At 44.2% G+C, this 12,742-nt stretch overlaps 1 protein-coding gene across 1 annotated transcript in view; it reads left to right on the top strand.

Annotated features, from left to right (window-relative positions):
• The window catches only part of LOC138266299 (uncharacterized), a 31,891-nt gene extending 19,440 nt beyond the window's left edge, over positions 1-12,451 (top strand). The window contains exon 2 of the mRNA XM_069214934.1: positions 8,318-12,451. Coding sequence (XP_069071035.1) covers positions 8,396-8,530 — 135 coding nt within the window. The 5' untranslated portion in view covers positions 8,318-8,395 and the 3' untranslated portion in view covers positions 8,531-12,451. The remainder of the gene's footprint in view (positions 1-8,317) is intronic.
• The last annotated feature ends 291 nt before the right edge of the window (positions 12,452-12,742 follow it).

Below are 12,742 nucleotides of genomic sequence, written 5' to 3'. Positions count from 1 at the left end.
GTGTGAAGCTTGTCTTCTACGGATCGGAACACTAACTGCTCTGCCTCACTGAGCGCTTTAATGGGAGTAGGGAAATTCAGGGCCATACGTGGCCTGCAGTTCCCAGAGGCTGCCCTGCACCTCCTTTGCTGCTTCTCAGGCTCTGCGGGTGAGGCCATCGCAGGAGGGGGCGGGGTACAGCTGTGGCCGTTTTGAAGGCTTCTCTGTGTTTGTCTCCTTTGCTCTTGGAGATCCCAGGAGGGTAAAAGCAGCCCCAGAAGCGTCTGAGGCAGGCCAGCGCACCAATTCACTCTTGGTTACTCAGCGAGTCGGTTACATTTTTGCAACATTTATCTTGTCAGCTGTTTATTCTTAAATGCATAATGACAAGGGGCAGATAAGATTCTTCCTGTTTTCCTGCTGAGCTACGGCGCAACCATTTGAGGAGGGGGCATGGAAGAGCAAGGGCTGCTCAGGGGCTTGTATTGTTGTTTTTTGTTTTTTTGTTTTTTTTTTTAATGGCTGCTCGAAGATGCTCACACTCTGCAGCACCTCAAGAAGCTTGCAAAATATTGTCATGGTTTGGCAAGAGAAACCGGACAGGGCCATGGAGCCAACCCTTATAACCACCCAACCCTGCACGGGAAGCAGCCTGAACCACGACTCCCAAACAATGAAGTCGTGGGCAACAAAAGCAGAACAATGCTTTCCTTAACCACGACTTCCTTGTTTGGTGCCTTAACCACGCATGTGCTGAACAATGCACATGTGTGGTTAAGGCACAGAAGAAGGGAGTCGGCTGAGGAGGACAACGTGATCAAGGAGGAGGTAAGTGGGGCTGGGACTGCGGGCTGTTTTAGGGGAAGGGGCGGTGGTGGGGGTGTCGGGGTATTTTTAGTTTTAGGGGGTTGAGGGTCGGGGTGGTTTAATTTTAGGGGTGGGGAGAGTGGGTCAGGGCATTTTTAGTTTTAGGGGTGGGAGGTCGGGGTATTTTTAGTTTTTGGGGTTGGGGGGGCGGGGTGGTTTAGGCGCGGGGTGGGGGGTCTGCGTATTTTCAGTTTTAGGGGTGGGGGTGCGGGGGGTCTGGGGTATTTTTACTTTTTGGGGGTGGGGGTTGGGGTAGTTTAGGTTTTAGGGGTGGGATGGGGGTCGTGGTTATTTTAGGGGCGTGGTTGGGGAGGTTTTAGGGGCGGGTTGGGGTAGTTTATGTTTTAGGGGTGGGGGTTGGGGTGGTTTTGGGGGTGGGGGTCACAGTAATGTTAGGGGTGGGGGTGGGGGGTTGGGGTGGTTTTAGGTTTAAGGGGTGGGGGTTGGTGTAATTTTAGGGGCGGGGTTGGGGTGGTTTTAGGGGTGGGTTTGGGGTAGTTTAGGTTATAGGGATGGGTTGGGGTGGTTTTAGGGACGGGGTGGGGGGTTAGGGTGGTTTTAGGGACGGGGTGGGGAGTCGCGGTAATTTGGGGGTTGGGGTGGTTTTAGGGGCGGGGTGGGGTCGCAGTAATTTTAGGGGCGGGGTGGGGGTTAGGGTAGTTTTAGGGGCAAGGTTGGGGGGTCATGGTAATTTTTACGGGTGGGGGGGTCGTGGTAATTTTGAGGGGTAGGTGTGGGGGGCCAGGGGATCGCATGCTGGAACCATGCATGCCGTTCACTAATACCTTTATCAGGAATGCCTTTCCAACGAAAAATCGCTGTTAAGGCATTCGAGGTAAAGGCATTAGTGGTAACAACGCAGTTGTTGTTCCGACCTCGTTGTTCAGGCATGCGTTGTTCCGACATACGTTCACCATGCGCTCCACATGGCCTTTGGCTGTGTGCAGCACTAGTCAGCCGCCAGGCCAAGCCCGGCCCGGCAACCAACCCTCGTACATGCACCCAAGCTGCACACTGCCTTGGGCCGTGCGCAGTATGAGCTTGGATGCAGTGGATCATTTTTTTGGGGGGGGGGTTCCCATTTTTTTATTTTCTTGATCCGTGGATCCACCTGTGGATTCTTGGATCCACGGATCAAGCCGTTGATCCGCGGATTGGGGGAAAAAAAATAATAATAATTGGGCAATAATTTTACCCAGGCAGGGACCCCTCTATGTGTCCTGTGGGTCAGGATACCTGTATCCTGACCCCTTATGTGTTTTTTTTCTCTGATCATTTCCCACCCCGAGCTGGTACGACAAAGAAAATGGCAGCCACAACTTTTCTGTCAGGTTGCAGCCATCCAATCAGGACCTTGCTCTTCCATAGAATCCGTAGATATGAATCAAAATCTGTGGCCCTATAGATCTATATTATTTTAACTCTAATATCACAGAAACTACTGAACGGATTTACACCAACTCACAAAAAGCGTACTTTCGGGACCAAGATCGATCTTACTGCCAAATTTGGTGTAATTCCGTTCAGTGGTTTGGGCTGTAGTCATGTTCACAATTTTGAGAAAATCCCAAGGGGTGCCAGAGTTATTGGCAAAATAAAAAAAACGCTGTATGGTAAATAAAAGTCCTAACTATGACTACCTAGTGGCGACCGCCATTAGGTAAAGATATATAGATATACATTTATATTCACTGAAAAAAAACAAAGGTTACATGGTTCTGAACTTGCTCGTACAAAACAGCAGTTATAGTTACCTGAGCTAACTATACTTGCGCTCCCGTAATTCACTGCTTATGACCTCACATATTACATCACTCATGACATGGTCAGTGAAAAGAGAGAGAAATAATTTTTTTAGGCTTTAATATCTCATATACTTTTGAATTAGATATTTTTGTTGGATTAAATTAAAAAATGTATTTGATATATTTAAAGTATTTTTTTTTCGATTTAAAAAAAAAAGGGGGAGGGGAATGAGTCCAGCTAGACTCCTACCCCCATAGGTCAGTGTGAAGGTCTACGACTTTCACACTGAGCTATAGGGGTTTTCTTTCTGTTTTTTTAGCGCTTTGTGGGATTCGTAATAAAAATATATTTTAAAAAAAAGTAGGGACCTCAACGGCTCTCCCACGGTCCCTACTTTTTATAAAAAATTAATTAATTTTTATATTAAAGGTATTTACAGGCTATGTGGAACCGCGAGGAAACCCTCAAGGGCTTCCCCCGTGGTCCCTGTTTTAAAAAAAAAGTTTTGTTTTTTTAAACAATGCCCTTACGGGCTACCACAGTGCAAATGCTTCAGCAAGCACAGAGCTGTTTTGACAGTAGTTCCCTGCTTGCTCAAGCATTTCATCTCTGTCCTGCTTTAAAGGTCCAGCTGTCAAAACCAGAAGTGTTTGCTGTGGCTTGGCTGCAGCTGCAGAGGAAACAGCTATGTCCCGTGGTGGGCACCCTGGGACATAGCAGAAGCCTGCCCTGGGGAGTGGCAGTCCTCAGGACCATCAGAGGCTCCTCGAAGGGGGCCACACGGCCCCCCTCCAACAAGAACTTGGCCCTGGGGGTTGGTGGTCCCTGGGGCAGCAGGGGGAGAGGGGGCACAGGGCCCCCGCATTAATTACATGGTTGCCCCGAGGAGGTGGTGGTCCCCGGGGCGGGGGGCACAAGGCCCATACGCATTCATTACAAGATCATCCCAGGGAGGTGGTGGTCCTTGGGGCAGCAGTAGGGGGCCAGGAAGCCCCCTCCCGCATATTACAATAAAGCCCTAGGGAGGTGGTGGCAGCACCCTCCAGATCCCAAACATATGAGCCCCAGGGAGGTGGTGGTCCTTGGGGAAACAGCATAATGTGGGGCAGTGTCCTACATTTACAGTGTTTACTTTCACACATTGGGGAGGATTCATTCAAGGAGGAGCTTGTCAGTGTGCTGGTTAACGGGCTAAAAACAGTGCAGCACCGATAGAGATATATATATATATATATATATATATATATATATATATATATATATATATATATATATAATTAATATTTAGACAAGAAGCCGTTCTTGTTGTAGTTGTACCCATGAAGTAAAATGATTTTCGTAGCAGACATAAATTTGTCATTTGGGGAAGGTGAAGTTTTAGACCCGGTTTCTAAGTCACACAGTTTGTAGTTCAGCCACTGGAAAATATTTCCCTCTCTGTTGAGTTTAACAGTAAAGGCTGATGGTCTATGTTTGTCTTTCAGAAGTTAAATTAGTAGACTGTATTCAGACAGAGCTAGCATGCTGGCTATCACATGTTAAATCTATTAGACAAGGTAAACACGATTTAGCCTCACAATATATAAAGAATATTTGGCACATACAAGGTTAAGCTCCCAAATACACTGATTAAAAATGCATTTTGAGGACATCTAGAGTACAAGGTGCAACACTTAAAGTCTTACTTAACATAGACGGTTTTTCGGAGAGCGCTAGACTACAATGAAGGCAGTTGAGTAGAACAGCAAACAAAGATGTTGCTGACATCTCAGGTTTGTCCAAGTTGCAAGCTTGAGAAAAAGCAGATCTGCAAAGTGCAGCTCAGCTGCAAACTGTAGACATGCTTTTGCTAACATATTCTGTAATTGAACTGCCATGCCCAGATTCAATCCTGGATCTAGAGGGAAGCGGGCAGTGGCTGAGATGTTCAGGTCGGCTCTAGTATGTCTTTTTTTTAACGCTGTTTATTGTGCATTTTGTCTTTTAGCAACTTTATCAAACATTCAAACCAGGTAGTTAACCTCATTGTTGCGGCCTGTCCAGTATTTGTATTATTGTATTTGTCTCATGGATGGTAGAGAGTTCGGTACCATATTCGTGTCCCTGCCCGCCCAGCTCTAAATCTAGTATGTCTTGCCACACCGATTGTGCAAGCGCCAGGCCAGAGCCTGACAACTCACTTCTACCCTGCTTCTGCCTTCGTTGGCTCTCCCTGCTGTGCAAATATTACACACACACATATTCGAAATGGGCTTGTAGACGAGGATGTACTCTTGATTGACTGAGAGAATGGGCAGAGCAATCAATAAAGTTAACATGTTGGGCCATTCAAAAATATGTAGAAATGCACTTAGTAGACTTATTCAAGGATCCAACATTTAGCCTAATTTACTTTATACTATGGCCCTCGTGTCTGAAGCTGTTTTACGGTCGGTAAGGCTCTAATTCATAAAATCAGAGTCTTTCTAACTACAAATGGCATTTTTCAATTCATAAAACCCAATATGTGATTTGATAAGATGTTACAGAATCTTACCAAATCGCAATTTGAGAATAGATACCAAGCAATGTATTATGAATACAGTGCACTTTCCCTGTTTGCGCCATAGTGCACCTTTATATTAGAAAGAATACACTGCTCCTAGAGCAGCTGCAAACTCACGCTGCCCTCGGGGCAGCGCATTCAAGGACAATATGGAGCAGCTGTCTAAAAGCTGCTCTGTGTTCTACTGTGCAGGACGCAACCTGTCTGCACTGTCCAGAAGGGAGAGGGATCTCTTTGCAGGCAGGTGCAGTGAGTGCACTCTCCTGCAAGGTAATGTCTGAAGTGTGCCCATGTGAGCCCTGTCTCCCCTCCAGATAGCCGCCTTTAGGAGGTGCAAAGTGTGCCACCTTTTTGTGGTGCACTTTCAGTGCACCTCATAAAGGCATGTTTGCCCATGTCCATAATATGGCTCGGGCTTCGAGGCAAACTGGTTCACTTATTGGATGGGGCCAAGTTCCCAGGCAAATGATGAAACAGCCTCACAAGCATCTGTGGGGCCCTCTATATTACAGTTATGCCCCGGGGGGCGAACAAAGCAGGCGGACACACCCGTTGCACCCTCGGTCCGCAGTATACAATACTGCCCCTAATTGGTATTTGGAAGAGACATGTTAAGGGCATCCATTTTAGATACTCCTTCCAATGGGTATATATATTAATGTTTTGCCTTCGAAATCCAGTGGCAAAACTTAAATATTTTACCACCTCCTCAAAGGAGGTTATAAGCCATTTGAAAATGGGAAGGGGTCACCCAAGGGCCCCTTCCCCTTTATGAGTGTTTGCAAAGCCGTTTTTTAGGAGCAGGCAATGATCCATGAGATCACTGTCCGGTCATAAAAAGGTTTCTATAACTTTATTTGTGTTTTAGCACATCCTGTTTTGCTTTAAAGAAAACGGGCAACATTTTTTAAAAATGGAACATAGTGGTCTACTGACCCCAGCAGGTCGCCACGCCGGTCATTGAAGCCAGTCATAGTGGGTCCCAAATTGTGACCTACCTCATGAATATTAATGAGTTGGGTCAAAATGCAACCCATTACAAATAGGCATTTTGAGAACCAACCTATTATTACATAGACTAGTTCTCAAAATTCCAATGGATTCGTTAAGTCAGTGCCCAAATTGTGACCACTTTCAACATATCCATTTTTGTACATTCCATTTAAAGAATTGAAAATCGTTATTTGTTGCAATTTATGTATACTTAAATTGAATCGTTGTACATGAGGGCCTGTGTTCGTGCTAAGTTGTGCAGAAAGTGGGGCAAATTGTGCCGTGCAATCCGGTATGTATAAGATGTGCACTAGAAGGTGTTTCATGTATGGGGAACAATACCTATTTGTGAGGGAAAAGAAGTTAAAGTACAGAAAAAACATAAATGGCATATTTAATTTTAATCGACCTACACAGAAGGTTACAAAATTACTAGCTCCTGGTGCTGGTCAAATACTTTAGTGAGATAAGCCCCTGCACAAAGTTCTGTTGGTCACCAGCAAGTCAGAGGCCAAAACTATCCTCTGTGTAGAAATGATGCAAAGGAACCCCTTACACTGTTCAGTGGTGTAAGGAAACACAGGGGTCTCTCCTGTAAGGAGTGATATGGGGGCCCCTCTCAGTACCCATACCCTCGAGCTGACAAGCTATGGGGCCCTCTGTTTATTTATAGAAGGCTGGGGGCCCCATGCATTGCAGGGGCTGCAAGGGTGTCCGTTATGCCCCTGCTTACACATTGAAGCTTGTTAAGAACGGAATAAAAATATGTCTGTACCTTTCTTATAACAGTCTAGTTGTAACACCACTAGTCATTTGTAATAAGAAAATTAAGGGCCCTATTACGAGTTCGACAGTTGGGAAAGCCCATCCGCCAAACTCCCAACAGGGTGGCTGCCGCCTTCGTGGCAACCTCCTAGCTGGAGTTATTATGAGTTTCCCACTAGGTCGACAGGCAGAAGCCTCAGTTTCCGCCCGCTGGCATAGTGGGAAATGGGCTATAGCATTGTCTCTAGCTCGTAATTGAGCCGGCGGCAATGGTGTAGCCCGCAGGGTGCACCCTTACCCTCGCAATGTGCAGACAGTGAAAACTGCGAGGGTGCTGGGCAGGGGGGTCCCCTGCACCTGTTCTCCGCCAGCCATTGCACTGCCATGAAAAGGCTTTTGGAGAACAAGGTCGTAATCCGCAGGGCAGTGTGGCATGCAGCGCTGCCCTGGCGGATTACAATCTCTGTCACCACCAGGCCGTCGGGATCATGGATCCTGGCGGAGCTGGCAGTTCCGTGGCGGTCTGACCGCGAGTGTGCAAGTCAGTAAACCACGACACTCGTAATGAGGCCCTAAGTCACTACTGTAATAAATTATAACATTTAAGTTTTGTGTGGGCCCTGCCAGAGCCAGAAGACAGTGTCAAACTTGGATCATGGAGCAGAATTACAACTGCTGGAATGAATGAATGGCTAGCTTTTCAGCTGTCAGTTCTCTGAACTATTTTACCTCCCAAAATTAACAATCATTAACAGATAAAGAGATACTTATTGCACTGGGTTTGTCTTTTATACCGTAGGGTTTATTGCATGAAATAATGCTACCACACTTTCTGAAGTACAAGCATTATTGGAAGTCACTTAAATTAAACTGCCTCAATATCTATATTCTAGATTTGAGGCATGTTCATTTTCACTGTATAGCATCCGTATTGATCCCACATGTTTGCAGCCATGCTATAATTTTCATGAAGCATCAAGAGACCAAGAATTTAAGCAGTTTGGTAGAATAGTGACAGTGTGGCCATGTATATAGGGATATGTATTATGCGTATAGAAGTACACAAGTCACCTTGAAATTCTGTCGACCTAGAAATGTCTTGTTCCTCTGTGTGGTCACAGAACTCTACTATGATTTGCAAATTCATTGTAATGAATAGCAGAGGCACTTTATCCCATATATTTTTCTGAGAGCAGCAAAGAAAGCTAAATACCTTTGAACGGTTATATGGTATTTATGTTCTGAATTTCTCTAAGTGTTCTGTCAAAAGTCATATTCTTTGCTATTGAGAATTAGCACTGACAGAGTTTTTAATGTTGGTCTCTAAATCTTCTGTAAAAACGTAGCTTTTAGAGTGTGTGAAAATAATTCCCAAAGTATTAAAAATATTTCACAACAATATCTTGTTTCTTTCAAATGCAGGAGCATCTTGAAGACACAAAAGCCTGCGTCACCGTGATTCCATCTGTGGCCATCCTGCTGCCTGGACCCCAGAGGACCATGCGGGGCTCTGTGACTGTCCAGGTCTTACAGATGCTGAAGGAGCTTCTGGCCTTCGTGCTGGTCAGCTACACGATGCTCATTGGGGCGCTGCTGCTGGCTGGTTGGACCACCTACTTCATGGTGCTCAAATGATGGAGAGAATCCTATGTGAGGTTAAATGACTAGCTGGGATGCACTTCAGAGACTGCAGCCATTACTTGGGACTCGGTAGTGGCAGTTTTGGATGGTGCAAACTCATTGTGCCCTTGAAGTGCCTGCACTCAGCAACAACCTGCAGTACGGGGCACCATCAAATAGCAGCAGTACACTTTTCAACAGGATCAGCGTTGAAGTTTATGCTGCCATACAGGGAAATGCCCACCTACTTCACAGCATGCTTTCCTCTTTCTCTTCCTGCCCCTCTCTCTCTCACACTCACACAAATGTGCCCGCACACTAAAGCAGATTCAATTAATTATAAACTTTTGGTATATATGTATTATTTCACACTCAAAACAGTCATCGAACATATCAGTGATAACATTAAAACAAAGGGCTAGTTACCTTGGTAAACACATCAAAAATACACTTTTCATTGTCTCCAAGTAGTAAGGTGTGCTGCTTGTTTTTTTATTTATTTGGCTTGGTATATTAAGCGTGAGTGATTCCACACATAACCGTACCATTTTAAATTTGAAATATACAAACAGTGCATTTTTCTTAGTGACAGCATGCTACTCGACGGCAGCCTTCAATCAACTGATCACCCTTACTATAAAGAAGTCCTGCTGGGGTAAATCCTTTCCTTGAATTAAAGATTTTTTACAGCCTTCTATCTCCTGCCTCCCCAGGAAAATGTCTGGGTGTGCCAAGTTTGGGCCAGCCCTGATTTTTAGCACGTGTGTGCTTGTTCTAACAATACGTATCTCTGACACAGTGCCTGGTCTGTATTATTATGGTCCAAGGGTTTTATCAATTGCTTGCTGTGACATTTAAGACCTCCTTTTGTATTAGCAAAAAGGTCATTTTTAGGTAATTTCTTGCAATGCAATCTGGCACCGCAATGTGGTCATTGGTGGCACCACTGTAAGGCAACTTGCAATGGCCTTATTGTATCATTAGCTCTACAAATCATGCATGCACATAGAGTATCAGTTCAGCATAGAATCAATCTGTAACCATTATTAATAGGCACATTAAGGAAAGTTTGACCTGTAGTTGCTGCTACTTGTAGGCCACTCTTCGTATCAGCCAGACATCCATCACCTTTGCCTCCTTTTTTCTGGACTACTAATGCCTACAACAAACACAAGGGGTTATTTATGGCGTTGCACTAGCGCTTTTTTGGCATAAAGTATTGTGGCGACTTAATAAAAAGTGCAGGGATTTTTTAATGGTAACTAACATTAGTAAATCTACCCCTCACAGTTCAGTCCCTCTGGCATCTGTTGAAACACTTTTCTGGCCCAAAATGAAAGCCACTGTCCGCGAAGCAGTAGAAAGGGCGTGGTGAGGAGTCCATCAGTTAATGTAGCCATGGCACAAAATCTTCTGCTCCCTTGTGGGGGAGGGGGAGTTTAGAGTGAGCAAATATTGTCCCTAAGCACACATCTTGCAGCCAGTAATCGCTGGAGTGAAGTAATAAAAGAAGGCAGTACAAAGAGGGTCAAATAAGTTTGGAAGCCTCTGAAAAATGATGGAAGGGTGAAGGGGAATGGAGAGAAAGGTAGTGCATGGAAGAGACCAGGACTGAGTCAGAGGAGGAAAGAAACACAAAAGGGTGAAGAATGGAGGAGAAATAGCGAGAAGGAAGGACTGAGGAAGAAGAGTGTAGCAGGGAAGGTGAATAAAGGAAGGGGAAATTGAAGATCTCACATATTCCATGCACAAACAGGTAAAACAGATAGTTTTAAATAGTAGTTTTGCACTGCTACTTTCAGCAACCAGTCAGTGCAAACATCAACATTTCTACGCAGTGACCAAGGAAAAATTTCACATTTGCCCTCGCCAATCAGTGCAAATAATGGTTCAGTTTTGCACAGTATACTTGTATTCCCTTGTTGGAAAGCCAAATGTGATCAAATGTTTGCAGCAGCATGACCATTATGTTAGGTTTGCCAGGAGGCACTAGAATTCTCTCTGTGACTTCCAGATAACATCTAGGTAATTGTGCAGGGTTACAAAATTTGCCTTCCATTTCATCACATCCCTCGGTTGACCCCCATTCCATGTTTCTGATGCTTTTCTAATTTTTATATTTCTTTAAAAAACAAAGAAAATAAAAACGGAGCACTTAGTCTTATGGCTGTAACTCTAGCATTTGACAATCTTCACCTCTGCAGATGCCATCCACGAGTTTTACACAGGTGTTCATGAGGTGGAGGTTCAGGGACCAGCGAAGAACTTATGCAGTGACAAGGGACGACACTGCAACACTTGTGAATATGCAACCTCCCAAAAGCAAGAGGAATACTCTTGGGCTGAACAATGGCACACCCTCCATGTGCCTAAAGCACACAAAAACAAAAATTGAATGGCCTTACCATCCTCTATAAAAGGGGCTATCTGATTAATGATGTCGCAACAGAACTGAAAACCCAAGGTGAAATCATCAAACAAAAGATAATTCTAGAATGCCTTGCTGATTGTTAGATGTGCAAGACTTGGCAAATAGCCTGTCCATGATACCTTTATTCATTAATAGTCAACAAGTCAAGCTTTGGTTTGCCATGCAAGTTCCCTGGTTACCTCTGCACGTTTTGCAAAATGCAGTTGAGATACTTAAAGCCATTGGCCGATCTCAAGTAGCATGAGGCTCCACGTCTATCAAAAACTTTGTTGAATCTTTAATTCTGTAATCCACAAAATGTAATCTAATATCAATGCACTTCTGAATGGCAGGGGAAAAGGATTAAAGTCAGAATATTAGGATAGGTATATGATAAACTTACATACAGAGAATTTGAATGGAACTTTTTTTATATTGCCAATTGTCCGGACAATCTGCATTGAGTTTGCTCCCCCTGAACGTATGATGGACTGCCTTGATTTTGGGGTGTGTACAGTAATTTCCAATCTAGGATCATCAATAATCATTAATATTGTATTTTGGTTTCTGATGTTAGTGGCTGGTTGGACAGAATACAGCGAAGTGCAAGAAGCTCAGGCAACTCCTATTCCAGGGCTGTGATTGGTTGGACACCATAACTGGATTTGCATAAATACACAAACCAAAGGTGCTAATGGACTAGCACTCTGATGAAAAGAGCCACAGGGCAGAGCACCGAGCAGTACCCAAGGATTTTCCTGTCCTTTCAATAGAACCTCCTGCTTTCCATGTGTCAAATAGATTACCAGCAGAGTTCGGGGTGGGGGAATCCTACCAAATTCATCCTTTCAAGAGCTGGCTGGATTCCTGAGTTACAGGAGTAACTTGGGTAGGAAGGTTACATTTTCTAGTCAGTAACCGAGAAACAGGATTCTTTGAGTTTTTGTGTGCTCTTTCAGGTAGTGAATAACTGTATTTAATGACACTCCCCTGCAGCCAGAGAGACCCTTGTTCAGAAGGTGGATTGGCTCAAGTAGGGATGGATAGGACCTTGCGTACAGATCATGCTTCATTCAAGGACTCTTCAGGTTAGCTGGCAGTGAAGTCTGAGCTTCAACTAGCTCATTTGTAAGGCCACTTGCACAATGTACTTGACCATGGAAACAAAAGGTCCTCTCTTGGGCACCATAAGGATAGTGATGAAGTCCATATATGCATTGACTCCGTAGATTGTGCACATGCGAGCAGAGGAAGTACTTTGGTTTCCAGAGTCCTATACAAAACATAATTAGCATACATATGCAGGCTTGAGGATGGGCGAGGACTAGCCTGTTCCTGGCTTTAGTACGACCAAGGGCCAAACATTTTTTTCCTATGGAAGAATGAGCAGTGATAGCAGCTGCGCAAGGAGTCCCAATCTGACATTGTTCATAAATAAGAACTATTCTATGGTTGGATAATCCTCAATGGTAATTATGTATGACATGTTTATTGCTTACCCTCTAATAAAATTGGTTCTGAGCTTGTTTTGGTTTTGGTATCTTATTTCATGTAAGCATATGATGCCACATAGATTGCCATTTAGAAAGATCTCAGATATTGTACTTTTAGATGACTCGAATGTGATATGGAAACTTACTGTGAACCAGAATTGTAGAGAAATAGTGAAAGATGAAAGAAAATAAGGAGAGAAGGAGAAGGAAATAAAAGAACATGGAATAATTGAAAATATGGAGAATTAAGCTTTGAAAAAAACAGAAAAATAAACGGGGAAACCTGCATAATGAAAAATAGCACTACTGCAAAACAGGAAGAGG

Source organism: Pleurodeles waltl, chromosome 11 (assembly GCF_031143425.1).
Source record: "Pleurodeles waltl isolate 20211129_DDA chromosome 11, aPleWal1.hap1.20221129, whole genome shotgun sequence".
Classification (NCBI taxonomy): Eukaryota; Metazoa; Chordata; class Amphibia; order Caudata; family Salamandridae; genus Pleurodeles; species Pleurodeles waltl.
This window is presented reverse-complemented; position numbering and strand designations above follow the sequence as displayed.